Source organism: Ovis canadensis, chromosome 19 (assembly GCF_042477335.2).
Source record: "Ovis canadensis isolate MfBH-ARS-UI-01 breed Bighorn chromosome 19, ARS-UI_OviCan_v2, whole genome shotgun sequence".
Lineage (NCBI taxonomy): Eukaryota > Metazoa > Chordata > Mammalia > Artiodactyla > Bovidae > Ovis > Ovis canadensis.
The window spans coordinates 42094521-42110099 of record NC_091263.1 but is presented as its reverse complement, the minus strand read 5'-3'; the positions used below and the strand labels follow the sequence as shown (position 1 = coordinate 42110099).

The window sequence follows — 15579 nt, the reverse complement described above, 5'->3', positions numbered from 1 at the left end:
TGGCCACTGAAAACTCATGCACTGGGTTAGCCGAAAGTCTCATTTGGGTTTTCCGATAATGTCTTACAGAAAAATGCAAAGAAACTTTTTTGACAACCCAATACATTCTAAATTCACCAACTGTAAGCACTAGACATATTGCTAGGTTTCAGTTCAGTTCAGTTGCTCAGTCGTGTCCGACTCTCTGCAACCCCATGAATCATAGCATGCTAGGTTTAGATGACTCCAAACATAAAATGCTCTCCCTGCCCTTGAAAGCATTGTCTAGTTATTAACTAAGAATGACACATAATTGGTAATTTTAATAAAACATTATGGGCAACCTCAAAAATTGTGTCCTGAGATATAGCATAGGTTGGGGAAAAGATCACACAATTATGAGTTTTAGTAAAGGTCACTCAACAGGTGGAAGGGCAGAGGTCAGTTGAAATTAAATAATCAATCAGGATCCTTACATACTTGGCCTCTTGTTAGGTTTCAATCCTTGCACCTTTCTTCTTGTATGCAAATTACCTCAATATAAGTTGCCTAAGAAATCTCTTCTTAGAAGACTGATTTAAAGAAGAGATAAAAACAATTTTCGATTGGCATACGGATTATCTTTTAGAAATCAATTCATAAAAGGTGCTTGAAGGCTCTTAATAGCAGTTTCTGAAGCACTTGAAGCAATCTCCATGTATTAGAATGAGAGATTTATTTTTAGATCTCAGTTGCTGACAAGTATTATCAATATTTAATCATAGAGAAAATTAGTGCAAAAATTGAGCATGGTATTAGCTCGAATTGATTATATGATCTTCTCAAATAGCTTTACTTTAAAAGTTGAATAAAATGCATATAACTAAAGCATAAAGAAATGAAGCAGTGACATATATATTTCCAAGTAATAAATCAGTTACATTTTGGTCAAAAATATTTATATGAAGATAGATACTTTTATTATATAAGTAATAAATTACTTATATTCTATAAAATTTTGTTCAAAATATTTATGTGAGGATAGACTATTTTTAAAGAGGGAAAAGCCAAGCATGAAAAGAGACCAAAAATTCTACACCTGAGCGGATAGAATATAACTCCACACTAATTTGGATTTCCTAGGCACAACCACAATACAGGGATGAAGAAAGGAAATGGGTCCCGGAAACACACCTGTGTAAAAAGAGCTAGTGTAACACTGACAGAACGTGAAGGCAGCGTCTACAAAGGATGAGCAGAGACAGAAATACTGCAAAGCTCATGAAGAGCTCCGCCGACAAGGAAGAGAGTCAGCAGACTGGACGGCAGGGAACTAGCTGTAACACACTTGTCTGAAATGATCTTAAAATAAGTATATTTAAAGTGTTCAAATTTACTAAAGAAGAGACTAAATTTGTGATATGAAAAGAGGAGACGAAGAAAAAAGATGGGGCAAATCCGAAAAATATCAAGTAGAATTCCAACCCCCAAAGAATACAGTGTTAGGAAAGAAATCAGTCCTAGAACTGAGCTGAAGACTGGAAGTGATAGAAGAGTGGATAATTCCAGACCATGAAGAAAGAAACAAAAATTATGAAAGCCAAGTTAAGAAACACTGAGAATGAAACGAAATGTTCCAACCAGAGTTCCAGAAGGGAAAGTCCAACAATTAAAGAGAAAATGTCCTGAGAATTTTCCAGACCTGAAGAAACACAGACATTTTCATGTGGTAGCTTCACTATGAGTTCAGAGCCAGCAAAAATAAAAGGCAAAGCTACTCCAAAGAGAAAGGTAATTAAGACTGAATTGTGGCTCCCAACACTGTTTCATCACCTGAGAGGTACAGGGCACTCCCTTGTCAGTAGATGATGACCCTGCCTTGGTTTTTGCTAGAGGGAGTGTGCCCCAGGGGTAGCAACTGCTTTCCTTGGCACAGCAGATAGCAGGAAGGGAGGATACTAAAGTAGAATTAAGCACAGTTCAGTTCAGTTCAGTCGCTCAGTCGTGTCTGACTCTTTGAGACCCCATGAATCGCAGCACGAGGAGGTAGATTTGTCTTAGTCATCACCATAGCTCTGCCACTCGGTACAAAGCTTCTACACATCAAGTACCCAATATTGTTTAATTTGTAAATAACTTAAACACATGCAGTTTACAAATGCCTCCCTCCTTCCTATCACAGAGATACAGCAGAAATATGTACCTGGTCTCTGCTGGAGTTTCCTGACACACACCTCCCTCCAAATCCTTAGGATGTCAGAAGTGATAAGTGTCATTGTATGCCAACGAGATATCTGGTGACTGTGCCTTCCTGGTTAGCTTCAGGATGGAAATTCGTTGCCAGAGTCATCAACCTTGTAATTACAGGGTTGGAACTTTGAGGCCCACCTCCTGACACAAGGCTGAAGGTTAATTTAATTTGGTTGTTGCTGCTGCTGCTAAGTCACTTCAGTCTTGTCGGACTCTGTGCGACCCCATAGATGGCAGCCCACCAGGCTCCCCCGTTCCTGGGATTCTCCAGGCAAGAACACTGGACTGGGTTGCCATTTCCTTCTCCAATGCAGGAAAGTGAAAAGTGAAAGTGAAGTCGCTCAGTTGTGTCTGACTCCTAGCAACCCCATGGACTGCAGCCTACCAGGCTCCTCTGTCCATGGGATTTTCCAGGCAAGAATACTGGCGTGGGTTGCTATTGCCTTCTCTATTAATTTGGTTAACTAATGGTAAATGATTCAATCCTTCCTTCCTTCCAATGAAGAGCTAAGTTGCTTTGGTTGTGTCTGACTCTTTGCAACTCAGTTGACTGTAGCCTGCCAGGCCCCTCTGTTCATGGGGTTTCCCAGGCAAACTGGAGTGGGTTGCCATTTTCTCCCCCAGGAGATCTTCCCAACCCAGGGATCAAACCCACATCTCATGTCTCCTGCACTGGCAGGCAGGTTTTTTATCCCTAGTGCTACCAAGCCTCCATAAAAAAACCGACAAGGTTTGAGGGCTTCCTAGTAACTGAACAGATTGAGAGGGGAGGGCATGGAGAGGGCATGGAAGCCCTGTGCCCCTTCTCATGTACCTCACCCTAGGCATCTCTTCTACTTAGCTGTTCGTGAGTTGTATCCTTTATGATAAATGGATAATGGTAAGTAAAGTGCTTTCCTGAGTTTTGCGAGCCATTCTAGCAAGTTCTCAAACCCAAGGAGGGGGTTGTGGTAACCCCCCTGTTGATCAGGGGGGAGACGTGGACTGATGGCATCTGATGTTTGTGTGTGGTGGGTGCCAGTCTTGTGGGACTGAATCCTTAACCTGTAGGAAAGTGAAAGTGTCAGTCGTTCAGTCATGTCCTACTCTCTTATCCCATGGACTGTAGCCAGCCAGGCTCCTCTGTCCACAGAATTCTCCAGGCAAGAATATTGGAGTGGATAGCCATTCCCTTCTCCAGGAAATCTTCCCAACCCAGGAAGCCTTGTAGTATCTGAAGCTAACTCCTCGTATAGTATCAGAATTGAATTGTATTTTGGGACACCTAGTTGGTATCAGTGGCTTCCCTGGTGACTTAGACAGTTAACAATCTGCCTGCAATGTGGGAGACCTGGGTTCAATCCCTGGGTTGGGACGATCCCCTGGAGGAAGGCATGGCAACCCACTGTAGTACTCTTGCCTGGAGAATCCCATGGACAGATGAGCCTGGTGGGCTCCATACAGTTCACGGGGTTGCAGAGAGTCGTACATGACTGAGTGACTAAGCACAGCACAGCTGCTGGTATCAGAGAACAGGCTGGTGTAGAGAAAAAAAGAAAAGAAAAACCACATTGTTCGTGTCAGAACTGTTCTATGGATAGAACAGAGATGGATATTTTGTCTCCTTTAATTCACCAAGCTAGTTAATACTGTATGTATGTATGTATGTATGTATATATGTATGTATGTATGTTAGTCCTAATACTGTATGTGCCTATAAAACACTGGGACTCCAATTTCTTGATGAGATAATAATCTTTTCTTTAGAAGTGTAATACCAGTTCACAAGCCAATATATTTTGATCTGGGTAGGTAAACAGAAGCAAACTTGAGGAATGTCAGAATTTTAAATGCTATCTCTATTCCTGCAAGTAATGTGGTTATTCTGAAAACTAATGTCCTTGCCTTTCATATTATGGCAACACAGATTTCACTTAACCTTAAACCAAATGCAGTTTATGAAAATAATGTATTGAAAAATGGCACTTTTTTAAGCCATAAAAGTACAGGTATTGTTAGAAATGCAATTTTAATAGACTGAAATTATTTTGTGCATACTTTTAGATTTTCAGGGAGACAAATATTTCCTCTTAGCTGCCAGACAAAACACATTTCAATAAATATCAGGCAGGCAAATGCATTCGATGGTGTTTAAGAAGACAAATCCAGATCTATCTTCTACTCTTCTTTAGGGGTTCCTCGGCAGCTCTTCCCTGCTTGGCTCTCAGTCTCCGGGGGCTGACTTGTGAGAACATGCCAGGCTCGCTGACCCTCTGGCTTCTCACTGGATGGAGATGAGATGGAGCAGGACGCTGTGGGACCCTCCAGCTACAAATCCTTTCTGTGTCCCCTATTTCTTGTTTGTAGAAATTAGTTTCATTTAACCTCCCTGACCTTCCCTGATTTCCAAAGGGCAGATTCAAATAGTTGCTTCTCAGGAAAGGGAGGAAATGCAGAAACTATTGAGAAGCAGTAAAGAAACAACAGTGCATGGGAGTGGAGTGGAGGCGCAGGGTCCTCAAGAAATATGCTTAATAATGCCTCCGAGTTCTTCTGCAGGAACTAACCACCACCCTTCCCCCCACCCAGGAGAAGGATGAGCACAAGATTCCTGGAGTACTTCCCTGTTACCTCACCACCAACCAATTAGAAAATAGTCTGCATGTGACAAAGATAGATGAAGGCTCTGACCCCCTCCCCAAATGATTCTCCCTTTAAAAACTTTGACTGTTGAGCAGAATCTTCAGAATCGGTTTGCCATCTCCCCAGGTTGCTGGTCTCCTGAATAAAGCAACCTTTCCTTTCCTACCAGCACTTGTCTCTTGAGCTTTTGAGAGGTGAGCAGCCAAACCTGAGTTTGGAAGCAGAGAAGCCAGGAGATGGGCCAATGCAAGGTAAGAGAGGCTCCAGTATTTAGTCACTCAATGCTGAGTGAGTCACAGTTTGGTAAGGATAATATTTGCCTAATAACAAACCCTGCTTTGTTTGGGCAACCCTCACTCACACCCATACTTACTGCTCTCTCCAGCATAACAAATCCTTCCATTACCTCCCAACAGTCTGCTTTTTATTTACTCACTTCATTTTTTGTCAGCTTTCTATTTATTTAAAAGGGCTTGAATTGTCTCTATCCGATTTTCCTATGTACCTGTGACTCATCGTCCTAGAGAGTTAATTCTTTGCCTGAATGTAAGGAATCAGATTCTTTCTATATGTTTTCATTTTTGCCAGTAGAAATTTTATATTCAAAAAAATTCAAGTATTTAACATCTTTTCCTATTCTAATTAAAATAGTGGGAGCTAAATATATTCCATATAGCTGTTTACAACAGGAGGCTGAACAGAGATATCAGTGAAGTTTCAGTTTGGCCTTCTGTATACATTCTTTAGTTCTATTACCCTGGCAACAACAACAAAAATCTATTAGGTCCCCTGCCCCTTCACTGCCCAAGTTATGTTCCTCTGTCAAATATTGTTTTTTAAAAAAACTGCTAGCTCCCCTCTCAAAATATACTTACCTGTAATATTTCAAAATGCTTCCCAGGTGGCTCAGTGGTAAAGAATCTGCCTGCCAATTCAGGAGACCTGGGTTCAATCTCTGGGTTGAAAAGATTTCCTGGAGTAGGAAATGGCAACCTACTCCAGTATCCTGCCCATGGGGTAACAAGGAGTCCAACACAGCTGAGTATGTGTGTGTGCGTGCACGTGCGTGGAAGCACACACACAATATTTCACAATATAGCTTTTCCCATTGCTTGTCAAGATTATTCTCCCAAGTTTTATTTTCTCAAGACACAAAATGACTGTAAAGAAATGGACTGTATGTACCAAAAAAGAACTTTGGAGCTTTTGTTTCTCAGGCACCTACTACCCAAGAATTTAAACCATCTGTCTCCTCTTTATCTTGTTCTTATCTGTTGTTTCTACAAAAAGGGGCACAAGAAAAGATCTGAGCCTGAGTGTTGTGGTTAGAAGATGAAATAAATTGGAGCCCAGGGAAATGAGCTCCTCAACGACTTCTTGGTCAAATCAGAAAAAAAAAATTAGTCTAGCTGCTAATGATGATGTGTGCTCAGCACGCCCCATGGCACATGATCAACCCCCACTGAGATGAGAGGAAGGCAGGAGCTATTAACAATTGTGAAGATATATTGGGGTAACTGCAACCCAGAAAGTTAGCTGCACGACTGCTAATTAAATACTCAGCTAAGTCATTTATTCTTCCAGGTTACTGTTTAAATCATTACTGAGACTATGAAAATACGTATTTCTCTCTTGGCACAATTATAGACACCATTTCTTGAGTTGTCGCAAAGAGTGTATCTTTCTCTTAAGTTGTCTCTTTCTTTTCATACACACCAAACCCTTGGGGACTTCCCAGGGGGCGTTAGTGATAAAGAATCCACATGCCAATGCAGGAGATTCAAGAGATTCAGTCCCTGGGATCCCCTGGACGAGGAAATGACAACCCACTCCAGTATTCTTGCCTGGGAAATCCCATGGACAGAGAAGCCTGGCCAGCTATAGTCCATTGGGTCGCAAAGAACCAGACACGACCAAGCACACCCAGCATAGTGCAAGCCCTTGGGGGAGAAATTTTCACTAGTTGTTTCCTTTCAATTCTGTATTCAGGCTTTATGTGGATGTTAAGATTGCTACTCTTTATAGGGAAGATGCTATAATTAATTCAAAGCAATTTCCATTTGCTCATCACCTCCTCATCTTTTTTGCTCCCCTCACCTATGGCAACACCAGTAGCAACACAAACAATAGTATTGAGTCCCATGCTCAAGATTGTGCTTTTTGTTTCTATACTACCTCACTGGTTTTCAAAATTTTCCTTCCAGTGAAATATTATCCCAATGCCCAATATGCAAAAACAGAAACGTAGAAGCTCCCAAAGTCTCTTTGGCCCATTTTCACAATGGCTGCTTTATCTCATTTAAAACTTCTCCAATGATGCTGTAAGTTATTTACCATTATCTTTATTTTAACAGAGCCTTGGAGAACATTCATCACATGCTCAAGGCCAAAGAGCAGTAAGATAATGGAGCTGAAATTGTATTTACTCAGTCACCATGAGCTTTCTGCAAACTCTCTGTGTGCTGGATACAACTGCTGGCACCTGGGATACATGAGTGAGCAAACAGGCAGGGTTTCTTGTCCCTGATGGAGACGTATTCTACTCTAGTGGATTTGAATGCAGGTTTGTCTAATTCAAAAATGGTGTGAACTTAACAAGATAACTATCCTGGAACTACATGGATTCTTTGGTTTTCTCTCTTGTTCAATCAACCTTTCTTTCCTGACCTGAGCCACAGCGGTATAATTCTCTTTTCTTATAGAGTTGCTTATCTGGATGACTCCTGATCCGCTTAAACTGACATATTCTAACATCAACATCTACCTGCCTTCAAGCTGTCTGACAATCAATAGTGACTGGTAACATTCCTGCGGCCCTTGGAAGCCTACAGAGCTCATTTATATATAGTCTCGTGTTTATTTCTCTTAATTATTTCACTAGCTACAACCAGGTCAGGAATTATGCCCCTGTCATAGAGTGTACCCTGGAGAAGGAAATGGCAAGCCAATCCAGTATCCTTGCCTAGAAAATCCCATGGACAGAGGAGACTGGTGGGCTGCAGTCCATGGGGTTGCAAAGAGTCAGGCATGACTGAATGACTAACACACACTGAAACACACACACAGAGTTTGTAAAGGACAAAGTTATTGAATGGGGGAGGTGAACCTCAGTCTCCTGTTAGAGGGATGTACGATAAGCTCATTTATTTTCTCTAAGTAAATCTGATTTAACATTGAATTTCATATCCTGCTTGACTTCAATCACTCCTGGGGTTCCCTTCCCAAAGCCTCGCCAAGATAACTTACTGTTAAATTGTTTGATCCCTTTAGGCCCAGCAATTCTGCCATGCTGGGGGAATAAAAAGTCCTTGTTGAGTATAGGAAGCACATCTGTTCCCTTCTGTGGTCTCACCATCACCCTGGGCACTGCCAGGGAGAAAGTGATAGGACCCACAGGACTTCGTAAACCTAAGATCTTTGTTTCTTCCAACGTTTCTTCCTGAAATTTATCTTGCATTTTTTTCCTCTGTGGCATTTTCTCTCTCCTCACTGTCTAGAATACATGAAATAATCTGCTTAAAGGCCTGAGCTCTGGAAACAAAGCCAGGAAGGAAGGAATCTCACAGGTAATCCCATCTTAATAGCTGTCACAAACTCTCCTGAGGCAAAAGAGCTTAGAGTTGAAGAATTGTTCGAGAATATTTACTGTGAGACATCTATAAATGTATACCTCAAAATTCTTTGGGAATATGGCTCATGGTTCTTCACTGATTACTAATATGAGCCAGGAACTGTGAGATGCACAAGTATCTAATCACAGTTTATGCTCTCAAAATCCTGGTTAGGTTAGGTCCATTGTTCCCACTCTGCAGGTGATGAAAGTAAGGCTCATAGAATTTACATCACTTTTCCAGCAAAGGGAAAGGCAGGGTTGGAATCTGGCACAGATTTGACCTCAGAACTATACTATTACATCCGTGTTCCTTCTATCCCACCTACCTTCCCTGCCAATGCCACTTCTCTAATTATTGGGGAGCTACCATTGGTTGCCCACTATCTTTCATTGCTTCCATGCACTATTAGGGAATTACAGGAATTTTTTCATCCCAATGTTCCTGGCTTCCTTTAATATGCTAACCAAGCTGCTCTTCTATATGTATGTGGTGTTTTGCTTCTTCAATATCATTTTACCTTCCTTAAGTCAAACAGTTCTGTCTGTGATCAAGGGTCACTGTGTCAAGACCAGGGCCTCCTATACATATGTGCGCACGAAGATATTTCCCTATGGGTACTCACTAAAAATTCAATTCACAACATCTTTCTCTAGATGTGCGGGTTCAGTGGGTCCAGGGAGGATTCTGGGGGCTCATCTTCAGCAAAAATTCAGGAGATTGTGGGAAAGATGGCCTATGGGGCCTCCTTTGAACACCACTGCTCCAGCCTATCCTTTCTTGACTTTGTCGTTAATGCTTACTCAAGTCACTGCTTGTTTGGTTACAAGGACCCGGAACTCTTGGAAGTTCACATGTAAAGAAAGTTGACCGAAAAGAAGGACAAGGCGACATTATGAGAAAGAACACAGCCAACTTGAGTACTGGATGCTCTCAAAGAGCTATTCTGTTTTGTTCTTTAAGGCTCCGTGGGTCCTTGTCTCCTCCATTTTTTTTAGGGTTGCATCAGAGTATGTCTACTCCATCTCGTCTCTGTAGAGCTTCTTTGTTCTATTTCCCAATGGCCTTCACTGGGCTTCTAGGGGGCTGAGATGGTAAAGAATCTGTCTAGAATGCAGGAGACCTGGGCCATCCCTGGGTCAGAAAGATCCCCTGGAGAAGGAAATGGCAACCCACTCCAATATTCTTGCTTGGAGAATCCCACTGACAGAGGGGCCTGGCACCCTATAGTCCATAGCATCTCAAAGAGAGTTGGACACAATTGAGCGACTCTTTCTCACTTTCACTTGGCAAGTCTGACCTGGGTCCTAAATTTGACATATCATGGCATCCATCACTCTCACTAAACACAACCTCTGTGTTGCTTGCTTCAAGACATCTACAAGAATCTGACTGAGTTCAGCTGAACTGCCCATGGGCAGTTGCCTTTGATCCAGTGGCCACCCTGGTGTAATCATTTGAGGTTATGTTGGCAGGTGGCAGGGTACATGGTCCTGTACTGCAAACACGTGCTCATGTAAACCTGCCACGGAATCAGGAATTAGAAGCACGAGGGAAGCTTCCTATGCAGATGGCTGAGGGTGGAGGTGAAATCACAACCACGGCTACTACAAAGTAGTAGAGAAATTTGAAGACTGAACTTTTTATCTTGTCTGTTCTCTGCTCATTTGTTTTCAGCTCTCTCTAACTGCTCCCTCCTAAACATGGGGCCCAGTCAGAATGGTACTTCTTAACAGTTACGGCCATCTGTGGCCTGGCTCCACTGTATCTTTCTTTTCTTCACCTGAAACCAGCTTCCACAGGTAGATTGCTACTCCTTCCATTCCTCCAAAGTGCCATGTTCAGTCTGGAATGTCTCCACTTTCTCTATGTTTACTTACTTTTTCTGTTAAACCTGAATGCCCTTATGAATGAAGCCTTTCAAGGTCTCTCACCCCTGAACCATTCTGTGTGACCTATTCTGATCTTCATGACATTTGGTTGTGTGTTATCCTATTTCACACCATTCATCTTCTTTCACCAAAGACAACTATTTGAAGGCAAGAATTATATTCTACATAGCTGGCTTCTTCAGAGCCCAGAAGCAACAAGTCCACCAAGAAAATAAGACAAAGCATTGGAGATTGATTTAACTGTTGTCACAATCATCCTATGAACTTAAATACTACAGTTCAATCTTATTTTTTGTCAATCCAGCTAAAAGATTAGGCCCACAGGATACATTATTTCCTTTCATTTTATTATTATTTTCTTTTCTACCATGCTAAAGTTATTTTTATTCAGTTGGTTGAGTTAAAATCAATATTTGTTGATAGTCACAGGGAACAATATAGTGATACAATTGAACAAAAGTCAGACTTTAGCTAAGATGTCATTGCTATAAAGACTTATACACGAAAGCAGACAAAGTAGCCTGCCAACATTCATACACAAGCTAATTAATTTTAAAAGATATTACCTCATAACCAAGTAAGTGTCCATTGCTCAGTTTCCAAGGAATGGCATTCCATGAAACTTCAATTTCTGAGGAAGATAGGCTATTTGCAGAAACTTGAGATGGAGCTATTGTAGGCTCTGTTTGGGAACAGAATGTGAAATCCAGTTATAATTTTGATAGTTAATTTAAAAAATCTACTGAAATTTTTATTTAAAAAAAAACATTTTAACATATTTGAAAATGAACCATGTCTTGGTCATGTCCCATTTCCTAGGAAAAGATGGCATCAGAACCACAGGCTTTTTCTTGCTGAACAAACAGAACAACTCTACCCTCTTTTCTGGTACTCCTTTCTGGTATTCTATTTTTCTCCCTTTTTTCCCCCTTTGTTCTTTCCACTATATCATTATTTCTCTCTTTTTCATCCTTCAGCCCCAGTGGGAAATCCTATGTCCATCAGTTCAGTTCAGTCGCTCAGTCGTGTCCGACTCTCTGCGACCCCATGAATTGCAGCATGCCAGGCCTCCCTGTCCATCACCAACTCCCAGAGTTCACTCAGACTCATGTCCATCGAGTCCGCAATGCCATCCAGCCATCTCATCCTCTGTCATCCCCTTCTCCTCCTGCCCCCAATCCCTCCCAGCATCAGAGTCTTTTCCAATGAGTCAATTCTTCACATGAGGTGGCCAAAGTACTGGAGTTTCAGCTTTAGCATTATTCCTTCCAAAGAAATCCCAGGGCTGATCTCCTTCAGAATGGACTGGTTGGATCTCCTTACAGTCCAAGGGACTCTCAAGAGTCTTCTCCAACACCACAGTTCAAAAGCATCAATTCTTCAGCACTCAGCCTTCTTCACAGTACAACTCTCACATCCATACATGACCAGAGGAAAAACCATAGCCTTGACTAGACGGACCTTAGTGGGCAAAGTAATGTCTCTGCTTTTGAATATGCTATCTAGGTTGGTCATAACTTTTCTTCCAAGGAGTAAATGTCTTTTAATTTCATGGCTGCAGTCACCATCTGCAGTGATTTTGGAGCCCCCCAAAATAAAGTCTGACACCGTTTCCACTGTTTCCCCATCTATTTCCCATAAAGTGATGGGACTGGATGCCATGATCTTCGTTTTCTGAATGTTGAGCTTTAAACCAACTTTTTCACTCTCCACTAAATGCTACCTATTTTTATTTTTGGCCTTGCCAAACAGGAGTCAAGGTCTGTAGAATTCATTTACTCAATAAGCATTTAGTGAGTGTCTTGTCTAACCAGGCTCACAGAGAGGGGCAAAGCTCAGTGAGATCCTATACTCTTTTGAAGAAGGAAATAAACCTGCACAGAGCTATTATACAGTACAGAGATCCCCTTGGTAATGGAGAACTCCTGGGGTTTCACAGGCTCTCCGCAGTGATTCTCCCATCTCACGACACAGCTCTGAGTAGACCTGTCTCCTCCCCCAACGTTCATTTCTATGTTAAAGGATCCTGCTCCCTGGCCATGGCTGATGGATATTGACAGCCTGGTTCAAGGATGGGCCTATCAGATACCTTTCTCTTGAGAACATGGGTTTGGAGAAACAAGGAAGACTTGAGGCCAGTCTATCAGCCCTGGTGCCCTAGAGAAGCCCTAGGTTTCTGAGGGCTCAGAGCTTCCTTGATTAAGGCTCTTCATGAAGTCTGCTATTCAAAACCTCCCCCTGGACTGGCGGTTCATTTCATATATGATATTATACATATTTCAATGCCATTCTGCCAAATCATCCCACCCTCTCCCTCCAATTAAAATAAATAAATTTATATTAAAAAAAAAAAACCTTCCCCCTTTGATTCAGTGAAATGTCTGAAGATATTTCCAATAACTCTCGCTTTTTTCAAAGACCAGTCAAGACAGATTCTGACATCTGGAACAGATAGAAAGACCTTTAACTGACTCATCAGTGGTGGCAGGGAAGGTTAACAGGAGAAGGAACGTGCAGGAGTCAAGAGGATAGTAAAAGGCTCTGGCTGTTGCCTCCCTCCTAGCCACCAGCTCTGCTCCTGTGCAGGATGCACAGGGTGGACAGCACCCCAAAACTCCCTCGTCACTCCCCATCGCTCCCCAGACCCCTGATCTGCCTTTGTAATGATAATCCTTCTCAGTAACTCTTGGAGAAGAGTTCTGGCCATGAATTTAAAAGCTCTTTCTGCTGCAAAAATTTTGATAATGCCTTTTCCTTTTTCTCTCAAAACTCAGTGGAAAAAGAACAAAAATAGGGGGTGATGATATGATGAAAAAGTGAGCTTTCCTTATTTGTTTTTAGGAATGAGAACTCTGGACCCACTTCTGCAATTTACTGTAAGGCTTGGTGGACAGAGGAGATGCTGTGAAATCGTATTTCATGAGCTCAGACTACTCAAGAGCAAAAGCCTAAGTTAAAATACTAGCTCAATAGGTCTGTATGGATTTTGGCAAACTCATTAATTTTTCATCAAGCTTCCATTTTCTCCTGTGTAAGTGGGAAATGACCTAGTACCAACACATCATTCCTCTTTGGAAAATTCAAATTAGGTAATGTCTGGCTCATAGTAAGCATTCAATACTTGTTACTCCTGCCATTCTAATTAGGTAGAACCACATGAGCTAGCAAATATTCAGCTGCTTTTGACCTACAAAATGGCTTTATAGACTTCTCCTAACCCTACTATTATTTTCTAAAGAGATGCAATAACTGGGACAGAAAGGCAACAAAGGGAATGAGTCCAGAGTGGAATGTGTGTGAGTCTGTACCCACTGGAACTGGTGAACCCCATCCTTGAACCTGCACATTCTGTGCTTCACTAATGTCATCCTTGTGGTCTTCCCTCTCCAGTCTGCTAAAACCTCTCTTTCAGGTCTTAGGAACCACTGTATAACTTGAGACTATAGCACTTCAAAGAGAGTATCTTAGTCTTACCCCCAAAAGAAGAGAGCTCTGGAAGGCAGAGCCACTGCCTGCTTCACAGACTAGGATTCAATGTATTCCCCCTAAACAGATGTTTAACTAATTGTGAACCCCTCTGACTATTCACTGAGTTTCACACTTCAGGTCATGATTGATCTTTATTACCTGGATGAGGACTCTAACTGTGACTTCAAATACTCTTTTGAAGAAATATATCTGAACTCACAAAGAACTTCTGAATTGGGGTTTTGGATCACAATTGGATTATTAAGTTTGGAACTGATAAAAAGAGCTTCCTCCATTTATGATGAGGCTTCCCTGGTGGCTCAGATGGTAAAGCATCTGCCTGCAATGTGGGAGACCTGGGTTCGATCCCTGGGTCAGAAAGATCCCCTGGAGAAGAAAATGGCAACCCATTCCAGTACTCTTGCCTGGAAAATTCCATGGATGGAGGACCCTGGTAGGCTACAGTCCATGGGGTCCCAAAGAGTCAGACACGACTGAGCGACTTCGCTTACATATCAAGAAACACATTGTCAGTCAAAAATGTAAGTTGAAAATGCATTTAATACACCTAATATACTGAAGAGCATAGTTTAGCCTGTACTGTGTGCTTAGTTGCTTAGTCATGTCCTACCCTTTGCAACCCATGGATTGTAGCCTACCCAGGCTCCTCTGGCCATGGGGATTCTCCAGTCTAGAATACTAGACTAGGCTACCATGCCCTCCTCCAGGGGATCTTCCCAACCCAGGTCTCCCACATTGCAGGCAGATTCTTTACTGTCTGAACCACCAGTGAAGCCCAAGAATACTGGAGTGGGCAGCCTGACCCTTCTCCAGGGGATCTTCCCAACCCAATAATCAAACTGAGGTCTTCTGCATTGTAGGCAGGCAGATTCTTTACCAGCTGAGCTACCAGAGAAGCTCTAGCTTAGCTTAGCCTCTCTTAAACAGGCCCTGGACATTTACATTAGCCTCCAGTTGGCCAAAATCATTTAATACAAGGCCTATTTTACAATAAAATGTTGAACATCTCGTGTAATTTATTAGCTACTGTACTGAAAGTGAAAAACAGGATGGAGAATGGTTAAATGGAGAATGGTCATACGTGTATCCACTGTTGCCCTCTGTGGTAGCCTGGCCAACTAGGAGCTGTGCCTACTGCTGCCCAACACCCTGGTACATTATTTGACTGCATATCACCAGCCCAGGAAAAGACTGAACCAAAGTAAAATTTTCACTGAATATGTGGCCCACTTCACATCATTGTAAAGTTGAAAAATCATTAATAGCCTTTCCATACCTTCTTCTGCAGAGAAAACTGTTGTCACTGGGCTAAATGGTCCTTCACCTTTGTTGTTATACACACCCACTTTAACTTCATACAGTGAAAATGGCAGGATGCTTTCATTCCTAAAGACGTATCTTGGGGTATCAGGAGATGTGACCACTGTCTGGATCCAGTTGGTTACTCCAAAAGGGCGGAAAGCAACAACATACCCAAAACCTTCACCATTCTGTAGTTCTTCAGGGACTGGCTATAAAGGGAAGACATATTAAATCACACTTTCATATGAGGGCAAGGCAAAAATAAATTCAGCTATAATGCGGAGTCTTTTCTAAAAGTCATCAAATAATAATCTTCATTGTACCGAGTGGCTGGATTAAGAAAGGAGAAAAGGGACAGGGAGACAGCGAGCTGCTTTAAAATAGACACATGCCACTCTTTCATAGCCATCTAGATAACTAACTAGAATTTTCCATAATAATTTAGATTTTCGAGC

At 41.9% G+C, this 15579-nt stretch overlaps 1 protein-coding gene across 1 annotated transcript in view; it reads right to left on the bottom strand.

The window, feature by feature from the left end:
• The window catches only part of CNTN3 (contactin 3), a 403835-nt gene that overhangs the window by 27475 nt on the left and 360781 nt on the right, over positions 1–15579 (bottom strand). Inside the window, exons 18-19 of the mRNA XM_069562133.1 lie at positions 15099–15333; positions 10900–11015 (exon numbers count right to left, since the gene is read on the bottom strand). Coding sequence (XP_069418234.1) covers positions 10900–11015; positions 15099–15333 — 351 coding nt within the window. The remainder of the gene's footprint in view (positions 1–10899; positions 11016–15098; positions 15334–15579) is intronic.